An 18,249-nucleotide genomic window follows, 5' to 3' on the forward strand; every position below is an offset into this window, starting at 1 on the left:
GTGGGGTTCCCGACTCAACCTTGTGTTTGAGAGCACAAGAGGAAGAGGAGGACAAAGAAAACAACTCCCTAGGGTCCCTCAAAAATGTCTCCTGGTAGTTTTGCATCAATGCCTATGGCGTAAGCTGTTTACTGCCTCAATCCTTCAGATGCTCACAGGATAGAGTGGGTGGGAGAGTAGTTTTGTGACCTGCTAGGAGGGTGGGAGAAAGCTCGTAGGTTATCTCATCGTTTACAGCCATTTTGGCATTCACAACCATGCCTTGTGGCTCCTGCCCAAAGATCCCCAAAGATGCCCCTGCCCCAGGAGGTAAACATCCTTCTGAGCATCTCTTCACTTGCAAAATACCCCCCTCCTGATCTACTATCTAAACAGGGCATGGCTGCCCAGCCGCTGATCTTGGCAGGTGTCATCAAAGCTGTCTTTAGAGTCATCATTTTGGGAGGGCAGCAAATCACCACCTCTCCCTTGGAACTGATCCTGCTCCTTAGCGAAGTTGTTGGAGCAGAGTGCCCTGATTCAGCTCCTCCGAGACATCTCTAAAGGCCTGAGCAACCTGAAAGCCTGGAGCTATTTAGCTCCCACGTGGCCTGGTTTTCACATGCTCCAAAGTCCCTGATGCTCTTGAGCAGCTGCAAAGCTGCTGCCAGGGAGACTCTGACAGATATCCGTCCCTGATGTGGGGGGAACTTCTTGTCTGAGCTCGGGACTGAGATTGTGCTCTAAATGTCTTGCTAATGTGATGTCTGATGTTCCTCTTACACTAATCTGTTAATCTTTCTGCTTCTTCATCAAAAGCACTTGAGCCCAGTAGAAAGCAAAATCAGTATTTCAGATGTTTGAAGAGCCCTTCGTTATTATTCAGTCTGGGCAAGACCTTTCGGGGCGTTGTGATTCGAGGCCTGGAGGAGCTTGGGCTGTTTTTTTCCAAGGATTTCAAGTAGATCACAGTTTATTAGCGGCTATCAGGATGTCTCTTGCTAAGAGAAGAGAGCTCAGAAACCTTCTCTGATATTCAGGAAATTTTTCTTGAGCCACGATCTGCAAGGTCTGGCCCAAGGACGTGACAGCTCCCCCAGGATTTGAGGCCAGGGTAAAAGAAAGTTGTCCTGAGTGCATCCATACCAGGGCTCCTGTGCCAGTAGGAACAGTAATGCCAGACCAGTGCAGGCAAGATAAGTGGGCTTAACAAGCCTTACACTATTACTTGTCTTACCTCTTTGATCTCTCCAAATGAAGGTTTGTCTCACCCAGTATCATCATTCATCATTAGGCGCAGGTTGGTTGCAGACCACTAAAGTGAGGGCTCTGTCGATGTCTAGAGCGTGTTGATGCACAGACTTACGGAACAGACACAATTCCTTGCCCAAGCAGGAAAGGCTTCTTTGCCCTTTGCTGATGGAAACAGAGGTGGTTAGAAAACAGGGTTGCCGTCAGTGGAAAATTTTCAATTTGAAAAGAAATCAGCAAAAATTGACAGTTTCTTTACCCCTATTTTGGCTCAAGTCAATCAACGGATATAGATGTATAAATATATATATATATTTTCCTAATAATTTCTAAAGGTGTGATTCTGACTGACCTTTTTGAATTTATCTTCATAATTAATACTTGGCTTGAATTCTGAAGTGAAAGTTACCTTTGCAAGAGCATCATTTTTTCATTTCTGCCTGTCAGCAAAGATATCCCCCCTGCCCCAACTTTGAAAGAAGAAACTCACTTGAAAAATGATCTGATTTTAACAAATTGACATCTTTCCCATGCAAAGTCTTCTGTTGAAGACTGGTTATCTCTTTTTTTTTAGAGTCCTGAGTCTACGGCTTGGAACCCCCTGCTCTCCCCAGAGCTTTCAATACTATCTGTCAGCTCCACTGGGTGCAACTGGGAGTCAGATTAGCTCATTATTTTCCCAGCATTATTTTCACACTCTACAGCTGTTGGATTCCTCGAGGGCTTTATTCAAGTGTTACTCCCAGTCCTAGAACCTTTTTCTCCCTGGGATCTTCAGATGGTTTTAGCGTGATTATGAGACCTCCTTCTGTGTCCCAAGCAATTTCCACTCTGTACCAACTATCTACAAAATGGCTCTATTATCAGCTTGAAGGTGATAGACATTTCAGGACACCACGGTCAGTCCAATTTAGACATTAGTCCATAAAGATTATGACCCCTTTCGATTTTATGATTCACCCTTCAGATGATTTATTTCCATATTTTCCTTTCCAGTCTTCATTTCAACCAACGAAAAGCCAAATTGCACATCCTTGATGGGCTCAGAGCTCTGATAGGCTGAGAGGTTAGGCAATCTCTGTCCTGAGGCTGTCTAAATGGGTTTCTAATTGTGTTAGATCTTGCTATGAGTTAGATAAATTCGATGTGACCAGGCAGGTTGGCACTGGGCTTTGGCGGCTTCTTTGAGCATCATGCAAATTTCAGGAGGCTTCAGGGCACCTATGTGGAGTCAGCCCACATTTTACCGAGATTTATTCATTAAATAGTGCCTTGGGATCTGATGTCCATTTCAGGATGGCTTTTCTGCTATCATTATTTCTGCAGGACTTGTAGCACCTCTCTTCTGACTGCAAGGTCAGCACTTGCTAATTGTCAGTAATGGAAGCCATGCGAACAGTCACTTAGGAGAGTTGCTTTTCAGATAATGCCTGGTTTTGGGAGGTGTGATCCACATGGATTCCTGTGTGCCTTTCCTCCAGTTGTGGATTCCTTCTGTAGGTTCATTTGTTGTCAAGAGTGAAGGAGCTAAAAGGTTGTTTGGAACAAACCTCACTTGGGATATGGGGATGGACGCAAGAATTTGTGGGCAGAGCGCAGCCATCAAACAAGACCTCATGAACACCAGATGGACCAGAACTGTCAGAACCATTGCTAAAGTGCCTTGTGCAAGCAAAGCGGCTGTGATGCAGGCGACCCCAGCAAATTGTAAGACTGATAGATCAGAAAACTGTACCTTTAATTCTGCTGGTAGCCCTGTCCAGAATTGTCAGTGTTTGTTTGGAGACATCACCTTCAATGGCAAAAATTTTGGAAGGCCCGAATGTTTTTTTTGAATGCAAGAGTGGTCCTACAGGTGTGCATAGACTACACCTTTGCTTAGAGCTGGGTCCATCTATCTCTCTCCCTTGTTTATGCTGGCTGGAGCTCCAGGCAGGTAGTTGTCCTGCCTGGTTGCTCCATCCCTCCCTTGTCCAAAGCAGACAGAGCCCCTAGGACCTGTTCCCTTACTCTGCACCAGCTCTTTCTTCAATTCCTTCATGTTGTGCTAAAAGTGAGCAATCCAGTACTGCTGGGAACTGCAGCTCTGGCATGGTTTGGCCCACGTCATGAAGTGATAGTTAGCTCTTGTGCCTCTGAAAATCTGGGCCTGGAGATGCTGTGGCAGGGAAGGGAGGAACCTCTGGGGCAGACAGGATCCCCATACCACGAATGGAACCAGAGGGGCACAGGGGGAAGGAGCGCAGTCCTTGAGGACCAGAGGGTTGCCGTAGGTGCCAGGAGGCTGACACCAAGCCTGGGCAGCCTTTGCCTTTGCTGCTGGTTCAAACACTCTCCTTCATCGTGCTGCTCTGCCTGGTGTCACGTAGCGTTTCGAGCTCTTCCCATCACGTGCAGGTACGGCAGCCCCAGGCATGAGCGTGGGCACAGGAGGAGTAGGGGATGCTCTTGGGTGGTTTCTTCTCCAAAAGTCAGTGCAGCAGCTAGACAGTGTGCTGCTGCTGGGGTAGCGTGGGAAAGGATGGGAAGAGCTGTCTGCTCTGACTCCATCCTCACCTCAAAACACCAGCAGAAGTACATTCACAGACGAGCTGTAAAATGGTTGGATGCTTATGGCCCGAGCTGAGCTTGTGTCCTGCTTCCTAGAGCTAGAGTGTTGCCCTGGATGGTCCTTGACAATTCAGGTCTAGCTTTCCTCAAGGCTTGCCCTGGTTTCTGTAGGCATAATATTCCCCTCTGCCTCTTGCTCTGAAGCCTGTGCTGCATTGCGCTGGAGCCCTGCTCCTCTCCAGACATGACACTAGCGAATAAAATAAAATAATTCTCACATACAGCAAAGCCTCCATGCATGAAAAGTTGGATCTGTGTGGCTTGGGGCATGGTCCCTAGGCTTATCTGTTTGGGTTTTTTTTTCAGTAAGCAGGGATGTTGCATAGCTCCAGGTTGGTTTGTAAAAGAGAAGGGTTCATGAATTAATCTGAAGTTGACTAACTCGTGCTACAATGGCTCCCTTGTCACTTATTTTTATATTCTGGGCATTGGGTCTGACATTGCCTTTCGCTTTCAGCCCTGTGAGTTGCTGCATTGTGGCGGCTGTTGGGGAAGCAAGCTCCTTTGGCAGCTGGCTGAAAGGCCGTTGAGGCTTCTGGCATGTGGGGAGGCGCAGGAGCAATTGGAGGCTGCCAGATGAGCCCATTAGCCGTGGATCCTGCTTTCGGATCAGCAGCGAGGTAGTTAACAATTTTGATATTTTCACCACTCGAGCGTTAATCGGCACTCGGGGCCGGGGAGCAGGGTGCCTCACCTCTGTGGGGGCTGTTGCACCGCACCACTCCTGGCAGGAAAAGGGTGCCTGGGGCGGATTTTAAGGTTTCCTTTGTGAACAGCGCAATTTCTGCTCTGTCAGACTGGACCTCAACTCCTGCCGCTCAGTCTGTGCCGCCCCCTCATAGCACTGCTCTCCTTTTGGCTGAGTTTTTTTTCTCCTGGGTTTAGCAAGGAGAATCAGCTTGGTGCAGGTGCCGATGAGAGCTGGAGATGTTTGCAACGAAGGGAAGAGGCAGGAGGGAGCAGAGTTGGGCTGAGGAGGGGGTGGGGGTGTCCCCTTAGTCCCCCTCCAGCATCCGTGGGTGCGGGACCCTCATGGTAGAGGGCATCAGGACAGAGGAGCCCATTGGCAGGGACTGCTGGTGGGGGGCTCTGTCAGACTGGACCTCAACTCCTGCCGCTCAGTCTGTGCCGCCTGCACAGGGGGTGATGCTGTGTGTTTGGGGGGAGCTGGTGCGACACCCCGCAGCCCTGTTCCCTCATAGCACTGCTCTCCTTTTGGCTGAGTTTTTTTTCTCCTGGGTTTAGCAAGGAGAATCAGCTTGGTGCAGGTGCCGATGAGAGCTGGAGATGTTTGTAACAAAGGGTAGAGGCAGGAGGGAGCAGAGTTGGGCTGAGGAGGGGGTGGGGGTGTCCCCTTAGTCCCCCTCCAGCATCCGTGGGTGCGGGACCCTCATGGTAGAGGGCATCAGGACAGAGGAGCCCATTGGCAGGGACTGCTGGTGGGGGGTTTTGGGGTGTGCAGCCAGGACCAGCCAGGCTGGGGGAGGCTCTCAGGGAGAGCCCGAGAAAATTTCTCATGGAAACGAGATCCTGCTACTGTCAGATAAGCCCCAAAACTGGAACTGTGGGTGTAACCCTGGCTTCCCCATTGTGGAAGGGCTGTAGCAGAGGTGGAACAGGCACAGAGAAGGGCAGCAGAGCTGGCCTGACCTGCCCGGCGTCTGCAGGAGGACAGGCTGCACATACTCGCCTGCTGCAGCTCGCAGAGGACCCAGCGGAGCAGGATGCAGCGTGGCTCTGTGAAATTGGAAAAGGGTAGAGCGAGGAGCAATTACTCATGTTTTCTCATAACCCCGCAGGTAGGAGAAGTTCAAGGAAAAATTACCAGGCAGCAGATATAAAACCAAAGGGAAGCACTTTTCCGCGTAGCACATGGGCAGAGAGTTCATTGCGGCAGGATGCCACGGAGGCCAAAAGCAGGCATGAGACTCAAAAAGGCGTGAGAGCACTTGACAGAGGATGGGGGTCATTAAACGTATGAGCTGCAAAGGATTCCTTGCTCAGGAAAAAAAACCCAAACCTGAGCTGCGGCACCACAGAAACCCGCAGGATTTACCAGGCGATGAATGTCTTCATCAGAGCATCCACTGTTGCCAGAGGCGGCTGCTGGTGCTGGTGCTCCCTGTGGAAAGTGGGGGACAGGGACTCGGTTTGCCTCTTAGATGTACAGACTGGCACAGGCAGGTATCCCCATCAGGAATATAAGAGCGAGCACTGGGGAACCCTTGAAAGGAGTTTTTTTCAGAGCCACAATTCCTCAGCTAAGAAAATAGACAGCTTTGCCCCAAATCCCATTTCTAGTGCAGCAGCGAAGTGGAGACAGCAGTTAGAAATAGAAAAACAATAAATACTGGGTGGGGGGGAGGGAAAAGGGAGGGAGTGTATAGCAATTAGTAGAAATGAGCAGTTATGGAGTGCAGAAAATTGACAAGGAAAGCCAAAAACATTGGGGGAAAATCAATTTTGACAAGCTAAACGCAATAAGGAGTACTTTAAAAAATGTGCTAGGAAGAGGTGGAATCCAGTAATTGTAATTTCCAAATGGAGATTGCAAAATTGTTAATTATGTAGAAAAATGCAAAAGTATTGAATAGTTCTAGTAATTTGGACTGAGACATAACAACGTAGGATGCAGTACCTCCCAATGCATTGGTAACCAGCAAAGGCATTCAAAATATCATCTCATTGAAATAGTGGTATTTGAAATAATCGAATAAAATAGTTTGCGCCAAAGAGTCTTCAAAGGTCTGGAGTAGGAGCTCTTTGACCCTGGGGGTGTTAGTGGAGCTGGGGACCCCAGGATGGGCCAGGAGGAGTGGGAGGGCAGTGGTGCCGTGAGCCAGCTGGAATAGCGATGGGGATGCTGTGTGCACCGCACACTGTCCTCGCCAGCCCCAGGGAACAACTGGATTAATAGCTAAGGCAGGAAACTCAATGATGGAAATAGCATTGACGTCAGTCAACGCAGTTTGATGGGAAAGGATACTGGGCAGTGTCATTACATGACAGGTCCAGCTCTTAAACCTTTCCTTAGGCGTCTGCTCTTGGCCACTGTGGGGAACAGGACCTGCTCGAGGCATACCTGTGAGTCTGAAGCAGCAGAGCTGGTTTTATGGTGGTGTGAGATTACGGCGTGCAGCTGATCAACTTGGACTTTGATGACGATGCCGCGTTGATAATGTGTTATGTTATTACTATTATTATTTTGAATTAATTCTACTCATTATAAGTAAAGCATTGTTAGATAGATGAAGATCTGGTTTATCGACAGCTTAGGGAAGAAAGCAGGCGTTGGCTGGGAGTCCTTGTGGAACGAGGTTCTCCTGGAGGAGCTCTTCGGCAGCGGTGCTGTGCCTGCTGCCATTCAGTGTTGTAATCAACGATCTGGAAGTAAATATAAAATCACTGCTGATAAAATTTGCAGCTGACACGGAGATTGGTGGAGTGGGAGATCATGATGAGGATAGAGCAGTCATGCAGAGCAATCCAGATTGCTTGGTAAACTGGGCCTATTTAAACAAAGTGCATTTTAACACAGCCAAATGCAAAGCTGTACACTGAGAAGTAGGGAATGCTGGTTTATATCCTGGAAAGCACTGACTTTAAAATGGATTTAAGGGTCACACTGCATGAGTAGCTCAGCATGAGCACTCACGGTGCTCCCACCAAAGTGCTAATACAGCCCTCAGATGAAAAAACCTCAGAGGTAGGAGGAGTAGCGAGGTTCTGCAGAAAGCCCTGGCGAGATGGCACCAGCGGTCCTGCAGGGACTGCCTCTGATGAAGAGTGGGGGAAAATCAGGGCAAGTAAAGATGAGGGTCACAAAACTGCTTTCCTGGCTTGCAGGTTGAGACTTAAGGAACCCAGTTTGTTTAACTTCTCAAAAAGAAGATTGAGGCGTGCCTTGAGCGCACTGTACAAGCAGCTTCTTGTGTAGAAAACATTGCGTGCTGAAAGGATCTTTAACCTAGCAAAGAAAGGTCAAACAAAACCCAATTTCTGTAAGTCAGTGCCAGACAAATGGATTCAGTGTCTTTTCTTGACTCCAGAACAAGGCTCTCCGGGTGGAGAGCTTCAGCCAGACACAAGCTACTATTATTTTTGAAGTGAGCTGGTCACAGCATGGTGGGGACTGCGCAGAGTGCGAGGCGGGCACTAACCCCCCATCAGTGCCACGCTGCCGTGTGGGGTTGAGCATGGATTGCCTTTGCCCTGTGGTGAGGAGAAGAGCCTTTTCAAGGGCTGCCAGGCAGGATCTGACATTTAAAGGAGGTGTTTTTTAGGTAAAAGTGATGCTATTTGGAAGGAGACCCCTCAGGGGAGGGATAGTAGCTGTCACGGGCTGAGTTTCTGAGGCTGTTTGTTTGTATTATTGCAGGCACCCCAAGGAGCCCTGGTTGCTTGTCTGGGGTTTTACAAGCTCAGAGTGAAAGCAGAAGCTTCGAGCTAGGGATGAGCCATGGTGACAGAGGAAAGCAGTTTCAGACAGGCAGCTGGGGTGCAGGAGGAAGCCATGGGACAGCGTTGCCTGGCATGGTGGGCAGTGACGTCCATGCAGTGAAGGCTTTTGCAGGTTTTACACATCTGCACAGCCTACAAAGTGGGCTGGAAGGTGACCTCTGCAGGCTTGCGTATGATTCTGCTGCAAGCAGGACTGCCTTGACTCCAGCTCCTCCAGAGATGTACAGGAAGACTTCCTGAGAGGTGCTTGCCTTTCCCTTCATGACAAAGATTAAACCATCTGCTTGGGCAATCTATCGCACTTGGCTAAACCTACCATTGTATTTTTTTCCAACTGGTTAACCTCAGTCTTCCCCACTGCAGGTGAAGACCATTCCTTCTTGTCTGTCCATGGTCAAAAGCAGCAGCTTTCTCTTTGCAGAAGGCTTTGATGAGCTTGAAGACTGCTGCCAGGAGACCCTGGACACAGCTCTGCCTCTGAAGTCCTACTTGAGCCCAGCAGAGCTGACAGACCCTGTGTGCCTTAAAGACAAAGCGCCTGTTTACGCATCCCAATATAGGTGCATTTTTTGGTGAGAGATTGACACCGCTGATGGATAGTCAACCCATGATCCGTTGTAACCCCCAATCCCTTAGCCAGCCTGCTGCTTGAGCGGTGATTATTTTTCCCAAGTGTGCAAATGTGACAGATATATTCCACATCTGTCATCCAAGCAGTTAATGAAAATACAGGCTAGCGATGGACTTGGGACACAACCCGTAGAATTTCATTTGATACATCGTCCCAGCTAAAAGGCCTGTCTTCTGTAATTACTTTCTGAATACAACTTTCTAAATGCTTTGCATCCACCCTGCAGTGAATTGCACTATATTACCTAAGCAGAGAAGTACTATGCTGCACCTACACTGTTTTCCTGCATTACTTAGGAGAATGCCGTCTAAAATAGTGTCAAAAAACTTCCTAAAGTCAAGATATAACATTTACTGCTCCTCCTCCATCCACAAGGCCTGATGTCTTTTCAAAGGAAGAAGTTCAATGGCTTGACATGTTTGTTCGTGACAAACCTACAGTGGCTGTTACTCATTTCCTTGTTATCTTGTAGGTACTTACAAAGAGTTCTTTTATCTGCTTCAGTATTTTTCCAGGAACTGAAATTAAGCTAACTGTTTTATAATTCTCCAGCTCTTCTTTTTTCTCATCTGTAAAGACAGGCACTATTTTAGCTCACTTCCAGTCTTCTGGAAGCTCCCTGATTCTCTACAAATTCTTTTAAAAATATAAAAAAAAAAAAAAGGGGGAAAAAAAAAAAGCCCTAACAGCTCTGAAGTTACTTAAATCAGGTCTCTAAGCACCTGGGGTGAATTTAATCAGGTCCAACCAACCTAAAAGCAGCTAGCTCATCTAAATGCTCCCTGTGTGTTCCTTCCCTCCGTTGGTCTCAATTCCTTCCCCTTCCTCATTGGTGCTAGCTGTGTGGGACGCCTGATTGCCACTCAGTTGTAGTAAAGACATCAGCAAAAAGAAAATATTCAGCCTAAATGGTGTGTTGGTTCCTCTCTTTCCTGATCACCTTCAGATCCCCATCAATTAGCTCCTTTCTTGGGCTCCTTCCTACATTGATAGGTGATTTTGTGTCTTTTTCTCTCTCTTGGTGTTTGTGTTTCATTGTCTGCACTCATCATCCTGGTCTTGCCCTATGAACTTGTACTACCCTTTCCACTCCTCAGTAATGACAACAAAGAATGATTTTATGGAAGGATTTGAAGGAGGATAATGATGTAGCTTAATGGCTGTTTGCAGGGAGCTCCTCCCAAGCATGAGGCAAAGCTGGGGAGAGAAAGTGTGAAGTAGGGTCTTTGAAAGGTTTAACAAGCAGACAAAAGAAGCCATGGTGACCCTTGATGGAGAACCTCTTAGGGTGAGAGGTGGAGTCAGGCCAGAGGCTGGAAGGTGAGGAATGATGCCACCGTAGCTCTGTGCTAGGCAGTGATGCCATAAGAGAGTTTCTCGGGAAGGGTGGGCTTGGCCAGGTGGGTGTCTGAGAGCACCAAGGGTGCACGCAGAGTCTGAGTGCAAAGTGCAGACCCCAGGTGAAGGGTGGGGGCCAATGATTCAGCGTGCTGTGTTAATGGGAGATCTTTCTGGAGCCTGCCTGTCATGGGAGAGGGCATCTGCCCAGATGGATGGATGCCTCTGGGTGGAAGAAGAGGCTGGGGCACAAGCTATGGAGGGAGCTGCTGGGTCAGGAGACTGAAGGGACTGTGCAAGGTGTTCCACCTGCATGGTGTGGTGTCTGATGGGCTGTTCTTGGCAGGTGTGGAGCCCGGTGCTGTGTCTGTTAGGCTGGCTGTGCAGAGCTGATGATGGACCCTGCTAGTGTCAGGAGCGCTGGGCAGGAGTGCTCTGCCTCTGTTTAGGGGTCAGGTTTGATAACCCCCCCTTTGCCTTTATCTGCTGGGTGGGTGATGCAACTGCTTTTCTCTTCTTTTCTTTTCTCTCCCAGTTACCTCATCGCCGAGTGACGTTCTCTGCAGCCAGCCAGGCTCAGGACCTGCAGGATCCCTCCCAGCACAGCTACTACGACAGCGGGCTGGAGGAATCAGAGACCCCAAGCAGCAAATCATCGTCGGGGCCCCGCATCGGGCCGCTAGCCCTGCCTGAGGATCACTATGAACGCACCACGCCCGATGGCAGCATCGGGGAGATGGAGCACCCTGAGAACGGTATGTGCTCGTGACACGTGTGCCTGCCCCTCCCCAGGGACCCCGTGCCTAAGGCTTTTCATCCTCAACGCCACACCTCCCCTGTTGTGGGTGAGATGGGGTGAGAAGCTCAGGTGGGACAAGCTTGCCACGCTCAAGTCTGGTGGGGCTGGAAGGTTGGAGAAGAGGTGAGGTTCAAAGCAAGAGAGCAGCAAGGACATGGTGGGGAGGGGAGAGATGGATGAGGGGAGGAGGTCAGGGGGAAGCCAGGAGATGTGGGAGTGGGAAGAGTCAAGGAAGCAGATGGGTTTGGCAGAAGGCAGGTGGGTTTGGCACGATGTAGACAGGAGGCCCAACAGGATGGTCCGAGACAGCGGCACAGGCAAGCATGTGGAGGGGGTTGTAGCCCAGCCAATGGTGAGCTTGCGTGTTGCAGTCAGGTGGTCCCGTGGGTGCCTGCTCCCGTGGCAGGGCAGAAGTGTAGGGGCAGTCAGGGCTTGATGTAGCTCCCCATGATATGGTGGGTGGCAGAGCCATGGGAGTTTCCCAGGGAGCAGAGGGGGAGAGCAGGTTTAGTGGCACAGACTGGGGTGAAGAGATATGTATAGTGGAGGATCAGAGAGCGTGGTAGTGGCAAACCCTAGCGCGATGTGTCCTGCCTTCATTGGGCCCTTCTGGTCACCTCTTGCTCGGGTTCACCTTTACCTGAGAACCCCACCAGAGGTGTCTGCAATCTCAGTGCGGGAGAGCTGGCTTTCCCCCGCCTTGGCGCAGCTTCAACCCCAGTTCTGCTCCTTGTGCTGCCTTTGTGCTGCCTGCCTGACTACCCTCAACAAGCCCACTCCCCAAGCTATCTTTTCTGGCCAGCTTAAGTTGCTTCCTCAGACTTGGCTCTGGCTGTGCACCTAACATCTACTCTCCTGTACCTGCTGCCTTCTGTGCTCTTGTACTAGGGGGAGGTCACAGTGGAACTGGCAAGTTCAAAGGAACTTCTGGGAGGGAAAAGGAGGAGGTGCAAAGGGTTCTCCTGAAGTCTCCTCCTACTTCTGGGAGCATGCTTGACTTTGGGGGCTGTATGTGGTGTGAAAATGGCTGACAGTGTGTTCAGCTGTACTAGGGAGCTGTAAACTTGCCAGTTCCTCCTATTAAGGAACATATAGGGCCCAGGGTAATTTGTGGTCTTGAAGGTCTAGTGCAACATCTCTCCCTTCTCAGATTAGTTCCTGGAGTACGCTGGCGTTTGCTATGCTATCACCATTGAAGCAAGGCATGGTGGTGCCAGGTCTGGCAGGGTTAATAAATCCATTTCTTGCTCTTGCAATACAAGGCACCCTCCTGAGTGTCCTGCAGATCACTTTCTACCCAGAAGCCTGTCAACTGGGAAGAGCAGTATGGAGAGGTTCCTGGAGTCCTGGCACAGGATGACAGTACTGGGCTTTCCAAGTGCCCTTGAGTACCAGCTTGTGCCTGCAAGAGAGGCTTGAAGGGCACGGGGGCAAGGAGATGCCCCATGGCTTTGCTGAAGGATATAGTGGGGCAGTGTTGATGATGGGTCTGGAAGAGGAAAGTTTGAGCCCCTGAAGGTGACAGGCAACCCAGAGACAATGAGGAAGGAACAGGGCTAAAAGTAGAAAGAGGAGAGAGAGAGGAGGACCTGGAGGGTCTGCAGCAGGAGATGGAGGGCTTGTTTGATCCTGTTGTCCTTGGGATGTTCATTGTCTGCCCAATGGGGATGAGCACACTTAAGGAAGGCCAGGAGAAACTGCCCGGAGCTGTGGTTCTCACAGGGACAGGGCACTCGGGCATGGTTCCCTGCCCACAGCATCACAAAACCCAACCTCTCATAAAATAGGCAGCTCCCTCCCTTTGCACAAGAGACCCTGTGTGTGTTCACAGCCCAGGAGGACAGAAATCACCACACACCTGTCCGTGAACAAATCCACGTGTGATACAGACACGTGGCTCTCAGCAGATAGAGCAGAGGCTCCCAGGGGACAACCGTAACCCTGTTCTCCTCACTGTCCCCGAGCCTGTCCTGGCTTGGCTCCCTTCACGTGTCAGTAGTTGGGAATCAGGCTCTGGTGCCTCCAGCAGCTGTTCTGACCTGGATAAACCCAGTTCAGTGCAGAGGCCATGGCAGGCCAAGGCTCTGAGGAATCCACCGGCATTAACTCTAGTTGGTCCTCGTGCTCTGCAGATAATCTGACAAAGGCAGTTCAACGAACTTGAGGGGCTGGGGTCAGGGTCATGATCTGTTAAGCAGACTATTTGGGGACCCTGGCACCGGGCCAGGTGATTTGGAGATGACGAGTTACTGGTCGTGTTAGATCAGTTCATCAGAGTGGTGTTTCCCATCATCCGCCTGCCCAAAAAGTGGTACATGAGAGCTCTGTGGTGCAAACAAGACCTCTCTGTCTTTGTTTGTCAAGAGAAGGGTCATGTCTTGCTTCCTGCAAAGAGTAGAGTCTCCAGTGCTGTGGAACTATCATGACCTTTTGGGGGACTGTCTCACCATGCCCTTGTCTTGGTGTCTTTAGCTGCTCAAGCAGCACCAGCCTCTCAAAGAGATCAGATTTTGGTGGTTTTTTTTTTCGTGACGCTGGGAAGACTAAGCCATTCTTGACCTTATATTAAACTGAAGAGACTAATTGGATCCCACACACCCCATCTCGCGGCACGAGCACAAGACTGACACGACTGTGCATTTTCTCGGCTTTCATCTAGTTATAAATATCCAACATAACAGGGCTTCCATTGCGTTCTCCAGGAGATTATCCCTGCAGCCGAACCAATCTGATAAGCAAGTATGCAAGGCTATTTATAGCTTTTCAAATGGAAGACAGATCCATGCCTTTTCTTTGTAGATGGTTCTTCAGTTGATTAACACACATATCAGTGTCCTCCTTTTTTGGACACCTTTTACTGTGCAGACTGCAGTAAAATGCTGTATTGCAGGGGCTGAGCCAGGTCCTTTTCAGGGAGGAATTACGACGTTTCTGATGAAGACTTCTCCAGTATCTTGGCACTGATGTGCCAGCTCCTCAGTCATCCCAGGCATTTGTCATCCCTGGTATTTTACCTAGCTGCCCACTGTTTCCTCCCCAACATTTTGCCATGCTGTTATCTACTTCTGTGGGGTACACTGATCTGGGAACTGAGCTTAGTCTCCCACTTGGCCACCCGTTGCTTTCGCTAAAGACATCTGCTCCCCCTGTATCACAGATTTGCTTTAGTTGGAAGGAGCCTGGGAGTGATTCTGCTCTGCAGAGGATCTGCCCTGCCATAATGCACGCAGAGCTTGGATTATGAAAGTGCCAGTCTCTCTCCATTGACGATGGAGAGAATTTAGTAAGATTACAGGACCGAATATGTGCAATTTAGGAAATGTTACATGAAGGCTGTTTTACTCTGTCCCTGAGTGGTACAAAGGTACCTGCAATGACAATATATTGGATGAAGTATTTCTGAATGGCATTCTTCAGATCACAGAACAGGAGCAATGGCAGGGGGGTTGGAACTAGATGATCCTGAACCATGCTATGATTCTATGATTTATCCCCATTATTTAAAGGGAGGACCCCATGCCATTTTTAATGCATGCCATTACAACCCCGCACTGAATATGTAATTAACAATCATCTCATGAGCTTTCGCAATGCACTTAGTGAAGTAGTATCTGTACTTCACAGATGTTAATGAGTTTATCCTCGCAGCTCCCCTTCCAGGGAAGAAATTCCACCATAGGTGGGGAATGAAATAGAAAATTGTAATCTGCATTTCTGAGATGTCTGCTAGCTTTGGGTGACTCCCTGGAGGAGCTGGCAGCTCCTCGGTCTGCTCTTTTCGGAAGGTGAGAGCTGCCGTAGGATTCCAGTGCTCCTAAGCCATAAGGCAGGTCTCCAGCTGCTCTTGGACGGTGAAGCCCAGGCTGCATCAGCCACCTCCAGGCAGCTGCTGACATACGAGGCGTGAGCAGTGTGACTTTGGGACTTTGTGGCAGAGCTAGATGTAAAACCCTCTCGCCTGGTTCATAGCCACAGGCTTTTCTGACAAGACCAGCATTTTTCTTATGGTGTCCTACCTCCTCTGTACACCTCAGCACAGCTTGACCAAATGAATTGAGATACCATTTCCAGGGTTTGGCTTCTGGACTTAATAAAACTCTTTCAGTCCTGATTTTTCGTTGTTTTGAGAAAGGCTGGTAGATTGATGCGTTGTAAAGCCAGAAGGAACAGCTTCTCTAACCCCTGTGTGACACAGGCCATAAAATTTCACCCTGTGATTTCTGTGTCTCGCCATGGCTGAGCGGGAGTGCTCCTTTGGAAAGATCCCATTTTGATAGCAGAGCGCAAATGGTGGCAAGTGTGCAAGACCCCTGGTGAGCCCTTCCAGTTGTAGATCCTCTCTGCCCCCAGTTTGACCGTCCTACACTTAAATTCTGCTTATGCTGCTCTAGGTCCCTCTTCTTTCCATTGAATCTTAAGATATTAGAAGACATCGCACTTCATGCGTACTTGTAGATCACATGCAAGCAAGTCAAAATGTAAAGTTCTCTTTAATACACTCAAAAACTGAGTCAAGTCCCTTACTGTAAGCAGAGCCAAGGCAAGACGTTTTGGCAGCTGGGTCTCGCTTCCTTTCCTCCCACCCTTCCTTGGGCTCCTCCCAGCCATTGCCATCTGCTCATGACACCATCACAGACCTGCAGCCCCATTCCTGGGCAGCAGCAACATCTGGCACATCTTGGATGTATGCACTGCTTTTTGGCAACTCTTGCAAAGGCAGCCCGGGGAGATTTTTTTCCTCCTGCTCCCCTTTGCTCGACTTCTGATTCTAGTTCAACTCTGCTGTTCCTTCATATCATTTTTTTCTCTGCATGATCGACAATTTGCCAACAACCTTTTAGCGGTGTGGATGTGTCCAGATGATAGCCTGCAGGTCTCCAGCAGCACTCAGTGGCATCCATAGCAGCACCAGGCACAGATTACGTGACTGCTAGTGTTTGTCTTCCTAGTCTCACGACAGGCACGTGTGCCCATCGCATGCAAACAGAGCTGCTTCTGGCTAGCACTGGGCTATGCGTGCACCCTGCAATATCACAGCACCTTGAGAAGGTCGGTGGCTCAGAAGAGGACTCCCAAGCCAACAGTCCCTTCTCACTGCTCCTGGTGTTGAGATGGAGTTGAGCACTGGGCAGGCACTACCTCCTGCCTTCTGTTTAGCATCAGTCTGGTCATGAGCTTCTTTTTATGGTTCTCACTGCCATTGTTCAGTTCCTTACAGCCAGCAGATGGGGCAAAAAAAAATGACTTTCTGTCTCCTCCTCTGGCAGAACGAAGTCTCTAAATCTGAAAACCTATTCTTCTTTTTTTGCATTATCTTTAAATGTCCCTTTTGTCTTGCAGAAAGTGTTCCAGGCACATGTTCAGTCTAGGGATTTTTTTTCAAACGTACCCTGCAGCATTTTTGCTTTGTTGCAGAGTGCCGAGGAATGCTTTTGACTGGGCTGCTGTCTGGGATGTGGGATTCAAGCAAGCTGTGCCATTCCTGGTCAAATGCCGGTGAGCCCTGATAGGATGTCTGTTACACAGACCTCTTCTGTTACTGAAAGATCTCACACCTTGTGGGAGAAACCTGAGGATACGGCATAGAAGAGGATAAATGCTGCTGTCTGTGGAATATAGGAAGATGGTCTCTGGCTGGCACTGTGCCGCCAGTCTACTCTTTGCTGACTGAGAACTAGCAAGTCACACATCTGACCAGCTGAGGACCTTGGTTTGGGTGCTTGGAGTCCCCGCTAACTGAGACATTGTGGGGCTGTTTTTATTAACTGATCTGCAGCCCTTTCTTTTTTAGCACTGACTATTGACATCAGGGCTGGAATTACTTATTGTAGATGATTTGTTGTTACTAGTAGTTTCCAACCCCTGCTCTTGTTTAGGGTATGCATGCTCTCTGTGACCATCTTCTGCATCTCATCTACTTCTACAAATTATGTCTGGGTTTCTCAGTGATCTTCAGCTCTACAGACATCTGCATTTCTTCATAAGAAATCATAACCTTCTCTACTTTCTTCACTTAATGTTGGTTCATCCCCAAAGACAGCTTCTGATTTTCCTAATCACTACGGAAGAGAGATGTGGGAAAAGATTCTTATCATAAGAGACAACATCCAACAGATTGCAAATGGTCATGGATTACACCATCTTGGTTTCAACATGCCATTTCTGTCTGAGCTGTAATTTCAAACTTGTTCTCACCCTACCTCTTCTTTTCCATATTTTCCAGCACCCGTGTCCGGGTAAAGTCTCTTACAAAAGAGCTGTTTAGATCAGAGCTGTTGTGGCATGCCACGTCAACCAGGTTACCTTCCTTAATTCCACCGAGGATCCCAGGGTAAAAAGGGTACAGCTGTTTTTTCTTCCCCAGACCGAGTAACAAGTACATTGCTACTAGCTACAGAGAATGCCTTTAATCCTCTCAAGACCTTCTAAGAAGGATGCTACTTGCTTCAGAGATTGTCCAAAATAGCTTTAATAATTTATTTGACAGTGTCCTCCTTGTCTCACAGGATTATGTGGTAGTGCACATGTAAGATTGTCCTCAAGTTCTCCAAAGATCCTTGGCAGATCCTGCACGTGTCTAGAGGAGTTATTTGAAGGACCCAAATTTCTCTGTTGGATTCTGATGACTTTTTTCACCCTTTCTGTCCCTGAAGTGTGGTTTCATTATGTGATTATGAAGAATCTAGGCAGGACAGTCGTTCTGAGTCAGTGCCCAAGAGATAAAATCTTCATATTTCAGTAGGAAGGTGCTTTCTCTTGTAGAATATACAGGTCCCTATGGCTGTATGTGTACCTCCTGTACTTGAGATTGAATTTTTCGAGTTTTCTGCTATTCCTTGCGATCCTGAGCTGGGCTGTAACATCTTCCATTCCCTCTTGCTGTCTGTGGCAAGGTGATGGAAATTAGTGAATATCATCTCCCCTCTTTTATGTCCTTCACATTATTCCTGCTCTGCACCTACTGGATGGAGAAAATCTTGTCATTTTTCTTAATCTTTACTCTTTCTTCCATTTGGAAGCCTTATCCAACACAATCCTCTCCCTCCATTATCATGAGTGCATATCTCAGGGAGGTGACCCTGTTCTAAATTTGCTGATTTACTGGGCAACACTGCAGAGAACACAGGCTTGGAGAATATGCTGAGAACTAGCCTCAAACTCACCTTTTTTTTTGGAACCG

At 48.7% G+C, this 18,249-nt stretch overlaps 1 protein-coding gene across 1 annotated transcript in view; it reads left to right on the forward strand.

Annotated features, from left to right (window-relative positions):
- Positions 1-18,249, forward strand: part of PCDH1 (protocadherin 1) — a 131,560-nt gene that overhangs the window by 95,008 nt on the left and 18,303 nt on the right. Inside the window, exon 4 of the mRNA XM_009880745.1 lies at positions 10,806-11,025. Coding sequence (XP_009879047.1) covers positions 10,806-11,025 — 220 coding nt within the window. The remainder of the gene's footprint in view (positions 1-10,805; positions 11,026-18,249) is intronic.

Source organism: Charadrius vociferus, unplaced genomic scaffold (genome assembly GCF_000708025.1).
Source record: "Charadrius vociferus isolate BGI_N301 unplaced genomic scaffold, ASM70802v2 scaffold822, whole genome shotgun sequence".
Classification (NCBI taxonomy): domain Eukaryota; kingdom Metazoa; phylum Chordata; class Aves; order Charadriiformes; family Charadriidae; genus Charadrius; species Charadrius vociferus.